Below are 16,181 nucleotides of genomic sequence, written 5' to 3'. Positions count from 1 at the left end.
ATTCTTCCCAGAACAAGCTCCTTCCCTCATGGCCAGTGAGGGAAGGGAGGGCAGGGCCTGTGAAGTACCATCTACCCACAGCACCTGTCGGAGGTGCAAACAAGACTCACAGGGACAGGATGGAGCTCGGGGGTGCGACAACCACACGGAGACCGCATGTAATTTCCACTGTGCCACCCAATGCCAGTGTGACCATCTCAAATGAAACAGTGGCGGGGAAGGCAGGGAGGAGGCTTGCATGGGGCCATGCAGGTGGGGGACCCTGGCTCAGGGCCCCACGGGTGGTATTTCTTAACATACCCCATCTGCATCTTCAATGATGTCCTTCCCGATCGAGGCCAGTGTGGTCCACTTGCAGTTATTGGTTGCACGCACAGCACAGCGCTTGTGGGCCTTAAATTTGCACACTGTGAGAGAAGGGGCACATGAGCCTACAAGCTGTGTCTGTGCCAGGAGCTTTCCATGCTGAGCAGCGTTGTGAGAACCATCCAGCTCCAGAAAAGTCAAGGAAGGAACCAATGGCACTCCCATTTTATAAGTGAACTACTGTGATACGCTTAGAGGCTGATGGCGGTGGGACCGGCAGTGGCAGGGAAAGCTGGGGATCAGTAAACTTTCTGTAACAGGCCACAGAGTGAGCAGTGGAGACTCTGCAGGTCGCAACCAGCTTCCGTCACCACTATTCAACTCTGTCATGTAGCACAAAAGCAGCCAGAGACAATATTTTTTTACGGACACAAATTTGAATTTCATGTAATTTTCACGTGTCACAAAATATGATTCTTCTTTTGATTTTTTCCAATCATTTAAAAATTTAAAAGCCAGTCTGAAGCGTGGGAGGTGTACAAAAACAGGCAGAGGCAGGGTGTGGTCCAGGCTATAGCTAACAAGCCCTGCTCTAGCCCACTGCTTTTGCCACCAGACTGGATGCCCTTGCCCAAACCCTGCAGCCCTGACCTCTAAGTCTGTAACACACTTTCAGTCCATATATGCACAGCCCCGTTTCCCCGGCTGCAGAGTGTGAGACACAGGGGCCGACCACTGTTCCTTCAGTGCCTTTCCCTCTGTGTGCTCTAGGCTTCCCGTTTCTCCTTTTGCCACCCACCGCTTCCCTTCTTTTCACTCTGAGCACTATAAAAAATGATTTATCAAGGACTCTTCGGCAGGTAAAATAGACAAGAATGGCATCATAGAAATCGCTGTGCCCTTGACTGACTGCATGGGTGACAATGGCTTATTTATGGTGACTGGGTTTGGATTTCCAAGGCTTTATCAAGTAAAATGCCAGGCCACCTTTCCTGACAGAGTAACAAACGCACATCCGTACCCTCGCAGGACAGCCCGTGCGACGTGACCCCAGACAGAGCCTCACGGCACACATTGCAGTAGGTCGGCCTCGCGTGGGAACAGGCGTACCAATTGTGCATCCCTGAGAAGTGGTCCATGCTGTACTGGGTGGGCTGGAAGAACGAAACCAAGATGGCAAAGATAAGACTTCTCTTTTAAATTGTTAAATGCAGTAACATGGACAAGATTAAACAAAGTATCCAAGAGAGGCGAGGAGGAAGGTTTGTAAGGACAGGTCTGCCGAGAGGACAAGCAATAAGCTTTAATTGTATAAAGAACATGCTATGAATGTGAGCTCCAGACTGTGGGTCCGCATGTGGGAGACACTCAGACAGCAGACACTGGGGTGAGGGAGGCAACAGGAGGCATTTAGAGAAGGGTATTTTCTTTTTTAACCTCAAAGTGCTCCCTGTTCTGCACAGTCTTTAATGCTGCAATCCAATCTTCCATTTCTTTTCTGTTATCAGCACACAAGATGAGCTTCCTGCATGGAGTTATGACCTAGAGAAAGAAACAGGTTCAACAGATCCATGAACAAAAGGCAAGTGCTGATAGCGATGAATGCTTTCTTAAAACCGACCTCACGTAGACATAAAAATTACTATTTCATTCAGGTATTCACACTGAACCAAAAACAAAAATGGTTATCAAGGATCACTAAAAATTAAAAATAAGAATGTTCTCAAACCAAAAAGAGTGAAATTTAGTTTTTATATGTTCATCAGCAATCAATTTAAGTGGACATTTATAATTGCTTGCTACTTAGACACAGTAGTAAGCCCCAGGAAATAAAAAAGGAAGTAACAACTGTTGTTTTCCGAACAGTGGAAGACACAGTTGCTACTGCTCCAGGGAGCCCACAGTGATGGCCAGCATTTGAACAGTTGAGGGAAGTCTGCTCAGCTGTAAGTCTAGAATACCATGAGCATGTATCACATATAAATGTTCTTGTAGAAAACCTCAATATCAGACTAGGCAGGACCTGAACAACTTGACTGGAAATAAAGTTGTGACCTGGTAATAATCAACAAATGAAAATGATATCCATAATAAAGAGTTCTTATCAATCAGTAGAAAAAAATCTTCCTGATATAAAAAAGGCTATGAACTTGCATTTCACACAAGAAATACATCGACATTCTATTTTTATTTTTTTGTGGGTACATGGTAGGTATATGTATTTATGGGGCATATGAGACACTCTAATACAGGCACAGAATAATCACAGAGTAAATGGGGTATCCACTGCCTCAAGGATTTATCCTTTCTCTGTGTTATAAACAATCCAAGTATACTGAGTTATTTTCAAATGTACAGCAAATTATTAACTGTTGTCATTCCATTGTGCTATCAAATACAGATCTCGTTTATTCTAACTACATTTTTGTACCTATTAACCATCCCCCCAGCCCCACTACCCTTCCCAGCCTCTGGTAACCATCAATCTACTGCCTATCTCCATTAGTTCAACTGTTCTCATTTTTTTTTTTTTTTTTTTTAGCTCCCACAAATAAGTAAGAACATGTGAAGTTTGTCTTTCTGTGCTTGGCTTACTTCACTTAACATAAGTGTCCTCCTGTTCCATCCATGTTGTTGCAAATGACAGGATCTCATTCTTTTTCGTGGCTGAATAGTACTCCATGTGTATATGTACCACATTTTCTTTATCCATGTGTCTGCTGATGAACACTTAGGTTGCTTCCAAATCTTGGCTATTGCGAATAGTGCTGCTATAATCACAGGAGTGCAGACATCTCTTCGATACACTGATTTCCTTTCTTTTTGGTATATACCTAGCAGTGGGATTGCTGGATCGCACAGGAATTGTATTTTTGCTTTTTTGAGGAACCTCCAAACTGTTCTCCATAGTGGTTGTACTAATTTACAATCCTACCAGCAGTGTACAGTTCCCTTTTCTCCACATCCTCGCCAGCATTTGTTATTGCCTGTCTTTTGGATAAAAGTCATTGTAACTGGGGTAAGACATTATCTCATTGTAATTTTTATTTGCATTTCTCTGATGATCAATGATATTGAGCACTTTTTCATATACCTACCTGCCATATGTATGTCTTCTTTCGAGAAATGTCTACTTTTCCTATTTTTTAAGTGGATGATTAGATTTTTTCCCTTTTGAATTATTTGCGCTCCCGATTTATTCTGGTTATAATCCCTTGTCAGAGGAATAGTTTGCAATTTTTGTCTTGTTTTGTCTTGTTTTTTTGAGACAGAGCCTCACTCTGTTCCCCAGGCTGGAGTGCAGTGGCACAATCTCGGCTCACTGCAAACTCCGCCTCTTGGGTTCATGCCATTCTCCTGCCTCAGCCTCCTGAGTAGCTGGGACTACAGGCGCCCGCCACCACGCCCAGCTAATTTTTTGTAGTTTTAGTAGAGACGAGGTTTCACTGTGTTAGCCAGGATGGTCACGATCTCCTGACCTTGTGATCCGCCCACCTTGGCCTCCCAAAGTGCTGGGATTACAGGCGTGAGCAACCACACCTGGCTAATTTTTTGTATTTTTAATAGAGGCGAGGTTTCACCGTGTTAGCCAGGATGGTCACGATCTCCTGACCTTGTGATCCGCCCACCTTGGCCTCCCAAAGTGCTGGGATTACAGGAGTGAGCCACCGCGCCTGGCAGTTTGCAAATATTTTCTCCCATTCTGTGGGCTGTCTCCTCACTTTGTTGACTGTTTCCTTTGCTGTGCAGGAACTTTTTAACTTGTTAAAAAGAGGAGCTTTTTTCACTGCTTTTTTCCTGCATTGCTAATGCAGGAGCGTTAACCATTTGTCCACTTTTTGCTTTGGTTGCCTGTGCTTGTGGGAATTACTCAAGAAACCTTTGCCCAGTCCAGCGTCCTAGAAAGTTTCCCCAATGTTTTCAGTTTCATAGTTCGAGGTCTTAAAGTCTTTAATCCATTTTGATTTGATATTTGCATATGGCAAGAAATAGGAGTCTAGTTTCATTCTTCTGCATATGGATAACCAGTTTTCCCAGCACCATTTATTGAAGAGACTGTTCTTTCCTCAGTATATGTTCTTGGTATGTTTGTCAAAAATGTGTTCACTGTGGATGTATGAATTTATTTCTGGGTTCTCTATTCTATTCCATTGTTCTGTGTCTGTTTTTATGCCAGCACCACGCCTTTTGGGTTAGTACAGCTCTGTAGTATAATGTGAAGTCAGAAAATGTGATTCCTCCAATTTTTCATCAGGAGAATTTTGGCTATTCTGGGTCTTTTGGCTATTCTGGATCCATATAAATTTTAGAATTATTTTTTCCATTTCTGTGAAGAATGTCATTGGTATGTTAATAGGAATTGCACTGAATCTATAGATTGCTTTGGGTAATACGAACATTTTCACAATGTTGATTCTTCCAGTCCACGAACGTGGAGTATCTTTCCATTTTTTGTGTGTTCTCTTCCATATCTTGCATCAATGTTTCGTAGTATTCACTGTAGAAATCTTTCACTTCTTCAGTTAATTCCTAGGTATTTTATTTGCAACTACTATAAATGGCATTACTTTCTTGATTTCCAGATTGTGCACTGTTGGTACATACAGAAATGCTACTGAGTTTTGCATATTGATTTTGGATCCTGCAACTCTACTGAATTTTATCAGTTTTAATAGTTTTTTTTGGTAAGATCACATCATCTGCAAGCAAGGATTATTTGACTTCTTCCTTTCCAGTTTGGATGCCCTTTATTTCTTTTTTTGTTGTTGTTTGATTGCTCTAGCTTGGACTTCCTCACAGAAGAAATACAAAATGGATAATAAGCAAGTAAAAAGCTGCTTAATCACTCTAGTCATCAGAGAATGCAAATGAAAATAGCAATCTATTTTTTGCCCATGGGACTGGCAAAGTTTTAAAAGATGACTATCCAGTACTGACAAACGTGGGGGAAAAAGAGTTCTCCTCAAGTACTGACAGGAGGTAAACAGGATATAAGCTTTTTAGAGAAAAAATTGATAGTGTATATCAAAATGTTCAAGGGTCATAACCTTTTACTTAATTTTGTTTTATAATGATTATATTACACCGATGGAGTTCCAAAGTCAAATCTACAGACAAGGTAGATTCAGAAATCTAGCTTTTATATCTCTCCCCTCTATCTTGGTTCCCATAGGTTGCTTTACCAAAAAAAAAAAGAGAGAAAGAGAGAAAGTACAGTTTCTCCTTCCATTTTTAAGATACATGCAAACATGTATATCATTCATATTGTCCCCTTTGTCAACAGTAGCATGGACACTTTTCTCCACCTTTGCCTTTCCATTTAATTACATATCCCGGCCATCACTCCTTAGCAATATCCAGGGCTTCCTCATTCTTTCAACAGTGGCACAGTACTCCACTGTATAGGGCTCAGCCAGCACCCTATGAATGGGAATTTTGTGCTGTTTAAAATTCTTTTGCTATTTCTCATAGTGTTGCCATGAATTATCTTTACAAGGATCTTTTCCTGTTTTTACCAGTATATCTCTGGGGTAAATTCCTAAAGTAGAATTGTCCTGACAAAGAGTAAATGCACATGTAATTTTGCTAGCTATTGCCAAATTATTCCCACAGGGGTTGTACCATTTTGCATTCTCACCAACAGTGTTAGGAAAATGCTTGCTTCCCCATGGATTCGAAAACAAAATATGTCATTTAACTTTTAGATTTCGGCACATCTCATTGCTTTAATTTACATTAAGAAGACCCAATTTAGGAATACCCAATTTAAATTATTAAATGACCACGTTTCTGGCTCAGAAACCGTAGAAAGTGCTTTACAGGGAGATTCTCCAGTGACTAAGTTTCACCGCAGAGGAGATAAATGGAACTGGGTCGCCAGTGCATGGTTTGCATCTTCTTCTACATATCCTGGGTTGGTGGGAGAACACCTGGGGCCAGGTTGGGTGTGGGAAGCAGCAGAGCTGGGAGAGAGTGAGGGTGAAGGAGAGATAGCAAAGGCAGGCCCGGAGGGGCCGTGTGCCTTCTGCCCTGCTGCTGTTCAAGCTTGAGAGCACCATAAACAGCCCCTCTCCCTCCAGAAGACACCCCCTGGCTCAGCAGATGCTTGCCAGGTGTCTCCTCTAGACTGGGGATTCTGAGAACATGGTGAGCAAAGCTCCTCCCCTCACAGAACTCACAGTGGGGAGAGGCAGGCAGATAATTATTTCCCACACTGACTCAGCCATGAAGACAACCAAGTGGGCCCTGAGAGTGGGACTCAGGCAGTCTCTGGACAGCCACTCAGGGACGGTCATGGGAGACCAGGAGCTGCCAAGGCCGAGTGGGTGCATCAGTCATCGGCACCATCCCCGTCTACCTATCAAGTCTGAGCACACGTCCCTAACTGTTCACCCTGGGTGAGTTTTAATATTTGAACACTTTTGTCAGCATAGTAAATATAGCAAGAGAAAGATAATATACCTTATTTTGCATAACTTGGGGATTATATTAGGAGTCATGCATCAGGATATTTATAGAAGACAACAAGGAGATGTTTTAGGTCCTGAGTCTACTACTCCCACGGCAGCCTTTACGAGCTGAAGTGCCAACTGTGCTCCAGAACTCAGCCACAGCGTTTGAGAAGACGGATCTTTGGGCCCACCTGACCCACACACTGAAGGAGAGGGCGTACTAGAATTGCTTTGTGGGTATTGGGCACTACTAGGCAGCAAATTATAGACAAAAGCATTAGGTTTAAAGACAGTGAGTTAATGATACAAGTGACCAATGGCATCATTGCCTTCACCTGTGCTATCGTTTGCAGCCAATAAACACTGAGCAACAGATAAATGTCAGAGAACCTGGGTTTTGGCTTCTGAGGAAAACACAGAACAACAACAACAACAAAAACTCTTATTTGTGCCTGTTCTGTTGTGAAGAAGCCTGAGACAGACCCAGATCTGAATCCTACCCTGGCCACTGATAAATTTGGGAAATGGGGGCAGACCTTCTTTGCTTCTCGTCAAGAAAGGTGATGCTAGAAGCAACCTGCAGGGCTGTGGTGGGACTGAACAGGACCGAATGTGCACAGGGCCTGGCACATTCCCTGAGTCTGAAGCCCTTGCTAGCTATGTAACTTAGAGCAGGTGCTTCTCCGCCCTGTGCCTTCACTGCCCTATCTGAAAACTGGAGCTATTAAGAGCAGTCTCGCATCCTAGCCTTGTTGTTGTGAGGTGCCAGTTGGTGCAACCTGATAATGTTCTGGGCACTGTCACTATCAGTGCTACCTCGGGGTCGAAGCCCTCAGCTTTGATGTCATCATTTGACACTGCTGAGACCCCTTTCCCATGTGGGCATCTTTCTTGAGACTGCTCTGGTGTCAATGGTCCACTCTCCCAAACCACAAGAAATGTCACAGAAGAGTCCCACCAAGTAAGTCAGAATCCATCCTTCTTAGCTGCCCACAGAGGGGACACAACTGGGCCTGCCTTCTCTATGTCTGTCCCCAGCTGCACACAGGAGATTTGCCATGACTCACACTTCCATGCCATGCCTCCATCTTCTCAGCACACCCCTCCAAGTGAGCTCCAGCCCCCACACCAGCCAGCAGGCACCCCTTAGGCAAGGGCCTGCCTCCTCCTCCTCTGGCTCCCCTCCTACTCCTGCTCCCCTAACACCAGCCACAGCCCAACCCCTGGTAGGTGAGGGTGAGTCTCTTCGGGAGACTGATTCTGGGGGATGTTCTGAGCAGCACTTCCTATTCAATCCCTTGATTTGGGAGACAGCGTGGGTAGGAAGGACCCAGGCAAGAAAGCAGGGGCTAGATACGGGCCCTCAGGCTATGCCTTCCTGGCTGCTCACCCCACCCACCAGGGCAGGTGGCAGGCTGCAGGGAGATGCTCTAATGAATACTAAGAGCGTCCCTATGTCTGGACTGCAGCCAGTATCATAACTACTGGCAACCAAGGAATGGTGTAAAGCTGAAACTATCTCCAAATCCAGCCTTCACAAAGAAAAGACTTTGGAGACTAAAAGATGGCTCATATTTTTCAAGCAAATGTATAAAGTAAGAAACGGTTCACACCCCTGAATCAACTTAAAAGATAATTGCAGATCAGAAGCAGGGCAATAAGGCTGGGCGCAGTGGCTCACGCCTGTAATCTCAGCACTTTGAGAGGCCGAGGCAGGTAGATCACTTGAGGTTAGGAGTTCCGAGACCAGCCTGGCCAACACGGTAAAACCCCATCTCTAACTAAAAATACAAAAAATAGCTGGACGTGGTGGCGTGCACCTGTAATCCCAGCTACTTGGGAGGCTGAGTTGGGAGGATAGCTTGAACCTGGGAGGTAGAGGCTGCAGTGAGCCAAGACTGCACCACTGCACTCCAGCCTGGGCGACAGAGTGAGACCCTGTCTCAAAAAAAAAAAAAAAAGGGCAATAAACTGAACTCGATAGGACAAATAAATGACATCCCAGGGATTCAAAAGGCCAGGCTACAGGACGTCCCACCAAGAGAAGGAGCAGAACTGCATCAGAGGTGACTGCATGGAAACCTACATACTGGAGAGAGAAAATATCTTCAGATCTTGATGCTTGATGACTGGAGAAAGAAACATGATGTCACAGAGGAGGAGAGGATAAAATGGTGAATGCATGTCTCACAGAATCCTGAGGCAGGCTAGAACAGCCATAGACAGATGTGAATTTTTACACACCTGCTGGAATTCTCTTGAAGGTAACAGAACTCAAAAATCAGTAACAGCAGACAAACTAATAGTAAAATGGACGAAAGACTTGAATAGTTATTTCACAAACGGCCAATAAAGCACCTGACCTGGTGCTCAATTTGATTAGTCATCAGGGAAGTACAAATTAAAGCCACAAGGTGATACATCTCTCACAATGGCTGAGCCAAAATATTATCAAGTGCTGGTGACAGTGCAATTTGGTGCAACTACTTCAGAAAACAGCTGAACTCATATATACCCTGTGACTCAGCAATTCCACCCACGCATCCCAAAGAAATGCGAACGCATACCTTCCTCATCAAGGCATAAGAATGTTCATAGCATCACTACTCTAAACAGGCCTACAGTGAATACACTGTAGTATACTCATACATTGGGAGACAAGCAACAATGTAATGAATCTTACAATAGCGAAAGAAATACGCCTGACACAAGACAACATATACTCTGTGTAATTTCCTTATGCATTACATAAAGTTAAAAAAACAGACATAACTAATCTATGGTATTAGATGCTAGCTTCTCCTAGCAGCCGCTTTGACAGGAGGGGCACACAAGAGGGTTTCCGGCGGCTGCAATGTTCTCCGTGGTCGGGAACATGCATCAAGCTGTACGTCTGTAATGAGTACACTCCTCCATGTGAATGCTGCACCTCGGTCAAAAAGGATACAGAACTTGGAATTTCTCAAAAACACATAACCACATAACTCAAAAGAAAAGTGTGCAGAGCTGCCCAGACTCCTGCACAAAATCTGGTTAGAACATAACTGTACAAGAGACAGGGAGAGAAAGGTGGAAGCATGAATATGAATATGAAATATGAAGCATGAATATGAGAGTCTGGCAGCACTATGTTAACACAGTGTTAGAAATGGATTTTCAATGTTTATGAAAAAATGCTGTCTTATAAGGCAAATGCAAGTTAAAATTAGGAGATCCCATTTTTTAACCTACCAGATTCACAGAGATCAAATGTTTTATAATATGGTCTACTGATTCTCATACGCTGGGGCAAAAATTAATACAACCTCTATGGAAACCATTTGGTAAAATCCGTCAGACTTGAAAATATACACCTGTGTCTCATCAACCATGCTTCTGTAAATTTATCCTCTCCTGTATCTTCATGAGAAATCACATACTGTATATACAAGGTTATTTGTGGCGACATTCACTATAAAGACAAAATATTTGAACCAAACAAATACTGATCAATATAAGGCTGGTAGAGACTGGCTACAGTAATGACAGTACATTCATATAATAGAAAACTATGCAGCCACTAAAACGCCTGAAGCTACTCTACATGTTCTCATATGGAACAACCTCTAAGACACACTGTTAATAGATAAAAGCCAATTGCAGGAAGAGTATGGGTACAGAGAAAACACTAATATTAGTCACCTCTAACTGAGAGGACCTCTGAGTGGCTGGGAAACACTTCATATCTTTTTAGCCTTAAGATTTCTGTACCACGTGCATGTGTTGCCAATCCAAAAATGAGCTATTAAAAAAGAATAAAGTCGGCCGGACGCGGTGGCTCACGCCTGTAATCCCAGCACTTTGGGAGGCTGAGGTGGGCGGATCACGAGGTCAGGAGATTGAGACCACCCTGGCTAACACAGTGAAACCCTGTCTCTACTAAAAATACAAAAAAATTAGCCGGGTGGGGTGGCGGGCACCTGTGGTCCCAGCTACTCAGGAGGCTGAGGCAGGAGAATGGCGTGAACCTGGCAGGTGGAATTTGCAGTGAGCCGAGATTACGCCACTGCACTCCAGCCTGGGTGACAGAGTGTGACTGCATTTTAAAAATAAATAAATAAATGAAAATAAAGTCTTACGTTTATGTGTTAAGGAAAAAAAAAAAAAGCTTTAAAATTCTATTTGAAAGAACAACTTTGGCTTCTATTCTTGATTGAAGTACATGATCTTCCAAGAGAAATGAGAAAATACCTCGCTACTCCAAATGAGTTGCCAAGCCAGACAAAATGTCCTCCCATGTCCTGGGAAGAATTAGCCCAGGGGGTTATTAAACGCAGGGAGTGATCTCTGAGAAATCATGGTGAAAAAGGAGACATACTGGAGACATGCAGACATGATTTCTCAAATGGAAAAGAGGGTAGACTCTGGCTTACACACACATGGCAGCTGATAGAACAAGGGGCAGTTTGGCTAACATGGGCGAGGCGCAAAGAATGTCTCCGTAATCCACCGGGTGTTTTCCAGGTTATCTGCTCCATTCAGCTTCTCCACAACCTGACAAACCTGGCTGAGGGGCCTGCTCACAGTCCCACAGCAAATGAGCTGATGTGGCCAGGACACCAGGCAGGGGGGCTCCAGGCGGAGCCCTGGACCTCCATCCCGCAGCCTCTCCTCATCTGGGTGGTGCCTCACACCAGGGCCAGTGGGCAGGAGGCAGGGAAGCAACTGGCACTCACCACGAGCTCTCCCAAGCTCACCCAGTGCAAGCGGTGTCTGGCACATTTCATTTCCGTTTTGGCAGGGTGACTGGCTTAGAGGATCCGCACAAGGACGATATCAACATCTCATTAAGTCAACTGACTAGTTGCCCCTCCCACTCTGACCAGGTTTCCCAAGAGTTCAAAACAGAAGGTGGAGAAATAAGATCTGGAGGATAATGACAAAGGCAGTTCACTGATTCACATCAGGCTGAATCACAGCACCCAAATGGCCATGTCCTGTCTAACCATTTCTAACCATGAATTTGGACATGCAGGGATTTGGACGTGGATCTCATTCATAAATGACACTTTAAATGACAAAAAAGATCAAGGTCCAGCAAACTGTGTCACGCTGAAACCACAGGCCAAACCAAAAGGGCCTAAGAGTAATTAATGTGAGGCCCAGGGACCACCATGGTCCAACGGTCATGACGAGCGAGCAGGGAGGGGTAGAGGCACAACATTCTGTCTGGACCCCCTCTTCGCTTTTCACAGGTCCAAATTCAGAGGACAGGGAGGTACTTTTCCCCACTCCTCTCACTGAGAACTGAAAACCATGGGCATTAGAAAATCATCACAAAAAGACCCTGAAAGGTAGAGAGAAGATGGCAGCCTGACAAGGGTCTTGTCCGAAGGGATGACACTGTGGTGGCCCTCTGGGTTTTCTTCTTACCTGGTATACCCCAGACTTGGAGCTAAAGAAGCAGCAGCCGAAAACAGTGATGGATACTGGGTGGTGGGTGGAAAGCCCCAACAAAAGCCTGCTCTTCCAGGCCAAGGATCCAGGAAGGGGGCAGTCAGACAAGACAGAAATTGACAATGGCAGTAACACCCACCTTACTCCAGCCAGTGCCACAAGAAAAAACCATGCCCACTCCACTCCCAGGCCGTAGCTAGACGCTCCAGCACTCACCTAACAGAGAATCCAGGAGGGCCAAGCAGAGAGCCGGGATGTCTCCTGCACCACCTGGAAATGAGTCCTCACCCCCAACAGCACAAGAGGATATGCAAGCAGCAAATAAGCACACAGAAGATACTCAACATGCTTAGCCATCAGAGAAACACACTGAAACCACAACCAGAGAGCCCTATGCACCTATCATGACGGCTACAACAGAAACTAGTGCCAATACCACCTGCTGGAGAGAATGTGGAGAAAGTGGATCTTACTGTTGGGTAGGATGTAAAACGTTACGGCCACTCTGCAAAACGGTTTGGCAGTTTCTTAAAAAAACCAAGCATGCAACTGGCATATGACCCAGCAATTACACTCTTCAGCATTTATCCCAGAGAAATGGAGATTCATGTTTGCACAGAAACCTGCCCAGGAATGTTTACAGCAGCTTTATTCATGATCACCAAAAGCTAGAAACTATTTGGATGCCCTTCAGCAGGTGAATGATTAACAAACTGTGGCACACCCGTGGAATACTACTCAGTAATAAAAAGGAACAAGCACTGATAAGACTCAACAACCTCGATGAGGCTCCAGGGAATTACGCTGAGTGAAAAATCCAACCCCAAAGGTTACATACTATAAGATTCCATTTATATCACGTCTTGAAAAGACCAAATCATAGAAATGGAGACCAGATGAGTGTTTGCCAGGGGTTACAGAGGGACATGCGTGAAGCTGTAAAAGGGCACAAGGAAGATCCCTGTGGCTTGAAGGCTACCAATCTCCACTGTAACGAGGTTAGTATCTTGAGTGTGACATTGTACTGGAGTTGTGCAAGAGGTTACCACTACACGAAACTGGGTAAAAGGTACAAAGAATCTCAAAATAAAAGCTTTAATTAAAAATAAGTAACCACCATCAACAATATTTAAGTTTAAACTGGGAAAACCAAGGAGTAACTCTAGAACAATGCTGTGTTTCTGAAGGACAAGGGCGTATGTGGGCAGTGCAAGTTTAAAGTGTAATCTTATCTAAAGTCCTGTATTTGTAGTTAGTGCAACCCATGAAACATCTGATGCCAAGAAAATATTATGTGGACACAGCCGACACACCTTCGGTACTCATTCTCAAAGAAAAGGACCGGGTCCTCTATGTCACAAGGGGTGGGTAGAAATGCCAGCTGCCCTACCTGTCCCTGCGCCTGAGTCCAAGCACACACAGGAGTGTCATGGACCACGCCCTCTGGTTGAGCTGCTCATTTTGCTATCGGCTCTGACACGTGGCCTGGGTACTTGAGCCTGAACAAGGCAGGGCCCTGGAAACGGAAGGTTTCATTTCTAAACACAACAGTGCTTGAGGAATCAGTGGAGCTATGTAACCTGAGGAGCTCAGCCATGAAGGGAGGATGTCAGAACCGCAGGCTCCTGCCCTCAAACAGTAGTGCACTTCCCGGGTGGGGCGGGCCAGCCCAGCACCCACTACTGCAATACCAAAGTATGCTCTGGGAGTGGCTGAGATAGTGCCAAGACAAGGCCCCAAAAGGAGCTGCCTCTGCAGCCCCACAGCCCGCTGGCCACGCCCCTCGGGGGGTCCTACTACACACTTAGGGGGCCTCGAGGTCCTTCTGCCACTGCCTCCCAGAGACCGGTGACTGCTCCATCCCCCCAACCTCCCAAGTCAGAAACTGCTCCCTCAACTTCACCTCCTCTCCTGTGCTATCTTCATCACTGGGCTCCAAATTCTTTCTTTCTTCCTCAGAAATAAATTCAGGCAGTCTTCCACTTCAGCAAACAGAAAAGATTCCTGCTCCTGTGGAGGTTACCTTTGAATGCAGGCAGTAAATAAAGACTTATTAAAGAAGTGAATTACACAGCATGGAGAGTAGTAGCTGGTGACAAGTGCTATGGAAAAACGGGAGACCAGAAAAGACAGGTATGGGGGCCAGGGGACTCCACAGCAAAAACGGGGAGGAAGCGAGGAAGGAGCCAGAGACCAGGAGGAAGCAAGGAAGGAGGTGGGAAGGGCTGAGCAGAAGCAGGCGCGTGGCGCGTGGCTGGGGCTGGCATCAGGAAGGGGGCCAGGGGCCAACCTGCAAGCATCAGGGCCACAGAGGGCCATGCAGGTGTAAGAACTTTGGCTTTTACTCCACATAAAATAAGAAGCCACGCAAGCTCAAGTTTTGGAAGCATCATTCTGGTTGCTTTATTGAAAGCTGACAGTAAGATGCAGGAAAGAGGTCAGGAAACCTTTTGGGAGGCTCCTCAGTAACCCCATCACGAGATGACAGTGAGGAGAGTGGGTGGGCTCTGGATGTGCTCTGAGGACAACAGACGGGACGGGGTGAGACAGAGAGGAGTCCACAGTGACCTTCGAGCAGCTGGCCAGGTGTTGCTCCCATCCCAGGAAGAGGATGCTGTGGGTGGAAGCAAGCTTTACAGCTGGGGTGGCGGCAGGGCTGGCAGGTCCGTGTGGACATGCTGAGGGCACGGTGTTGATTAAAGTCTCAGCAATGTCCAATGTCTTATCTCACTCATGGGGTCTTCATCTTGCCATCAGTTTGGTATGTTAAAGAAGAAAAACTTAAAAGACACTATAGAAATGAGATCACTCATACATGATCATAGCTGCTGATAGTTCTGGAGGTAATTTGACAATCACTAGTCAAGCTGAAGATGCACACACCTGGCAATTCTATCTTTAGAAACTCATTCTAGAGAAACTCTTGCCCGTGTGCCAAGAAGACGAGGATAAGCACATTCACAGCAGCACTATTGATCACAGGGAATCTGGGAAAGTGGACGTCCACAACAGGACGTCTTAGGTACCGGAACACTACAGAGGCCACAAAAACCAGCACCGTGGGCCTCAACTCAGGCCGCGCCTGTCAGGAGCTCTGTGGTTCATGCCTCATTCCCCAGATATTCTGATTTAACTCCAGGAATCAGGAATCAGTTGTTTAAACCTTGAACCATTTAACTAAAGCTAGATGTAGCCACAGGGATAAATCCAGGAAGCGTAATGCTGTGGCTGTCCAGTCTGATAACATTTATTCAACATTTCAGAACCAGTTCAACAATGCTATATACTGTTTATGCCTACACATACTTAGCAAAAAAGTACACAAATATGAAAACAAATGACAAACACCAAAGTTAGGATGGAGGCAACCCCCGGGGAAGGGGGAGCAGGAAGAAATGAGGATAGGAAAGAGAATTCCAAGTGCCTCTGTTATATCTATTATGTTTATTTCTCAGGCTGGAAGTAGTCATAGCTGGGTTCATGTGTTACTTTTTGAATGTTTTAAATGTTTTGGCACAAAAATATGCTAACATGCCCAAGCCAGAACTAGAGACACACACAATATAGCCATGCCCTATATTTGTAGTTTAGCCATACAGAAGGTTAATAGGTCAGCCTGAAACCATGCCAGTAGCCAGATTCTGCTGAGGGAACTAGGGGAGGAGAATCTCCTGAGCGCCTGAGCCTGGAATTCACTCCTTTACCATCCCAACCCCTCTACGCAGGGTTCCCAGGGCTTTTATACACCTCACCAGGCCCCTGCTGACTGCCACGCGTCTCATGGCAGACACAACTCTTCTTAATTTGTCTCTCAAATTTCTCATCCCAGAGTCGATTCCTGAATCCTAAATAGCTCAAGTGTCTGAAAACAAGGTGGATGCTTCATGAAGGCAGGAAAGGGAGGTCCCGGCGGGGCCGCTCAGAAGGGAGCTTTTAGAGGAGACCAACAAAATCACCTTCCCTCCCAACACACACCCCTCCACAAAC

General features: G+C 45.3%; 1 protein-coding gene across 5 annotated transcripts in view; it reads right to left on the bottom strand.

Annotated features, from left to right (window-relative positions):
• Positions 1 to 16,181, bottom strand: part of DGKD (diacylglycerol kinase delta) — a 119,432-nt gene that overhangs the window by 38,378 nt on the left and 64,873 nt on the right. For 4 of the 5 annotated variants that reach the window (XM_055291023.2, XM_063645276.1, XM_055291022.2 and 1 more), the window contains exons 4-6: positions 1,744 to 1,848; positions 1,328 to 1,460; positions 301 to 407 (exon numbers count right to left, since the gene is read on the bottom strand). In XM_055291023.2, the coding sequence (XP_055146998.1) occupies positions 301 to 407; positions 1,328 to 1,460; positions 1,744 to 1,848 (345 nt within the window). Of the gene's footprint in view, positions 1 to 300; positions 408 to 1,327; positions 1,461 to 1,743; positions 1,849 to 14,097; positions 14,127 to 16,181 lie in introns of those variants that run through there. The other variant, XM_055291027.2, reaches the window with a different exon arrangement.

This window comes from Symphalangus syndactylus, chromosome 8 (assembly GCF_028878055.3).
Source record: "Symphalangus syndactylus isolate Jambi chromosome 8, NHGRI_mSymSyn1-v2.1_pri, whole genome shotgun sequence".
In the NCBI taxonomy this organism is placed as follows: Eukaryota; Metazoa; Chordata; class Mammalia; order Primates; family Hylobatidae; genus Symphalangus; species Symphalangus syndactylus.
Note: the sequence above shows the minus strand (reverse complement) of the source record. Positions and strands in the feature narration are given on the sequence as shown.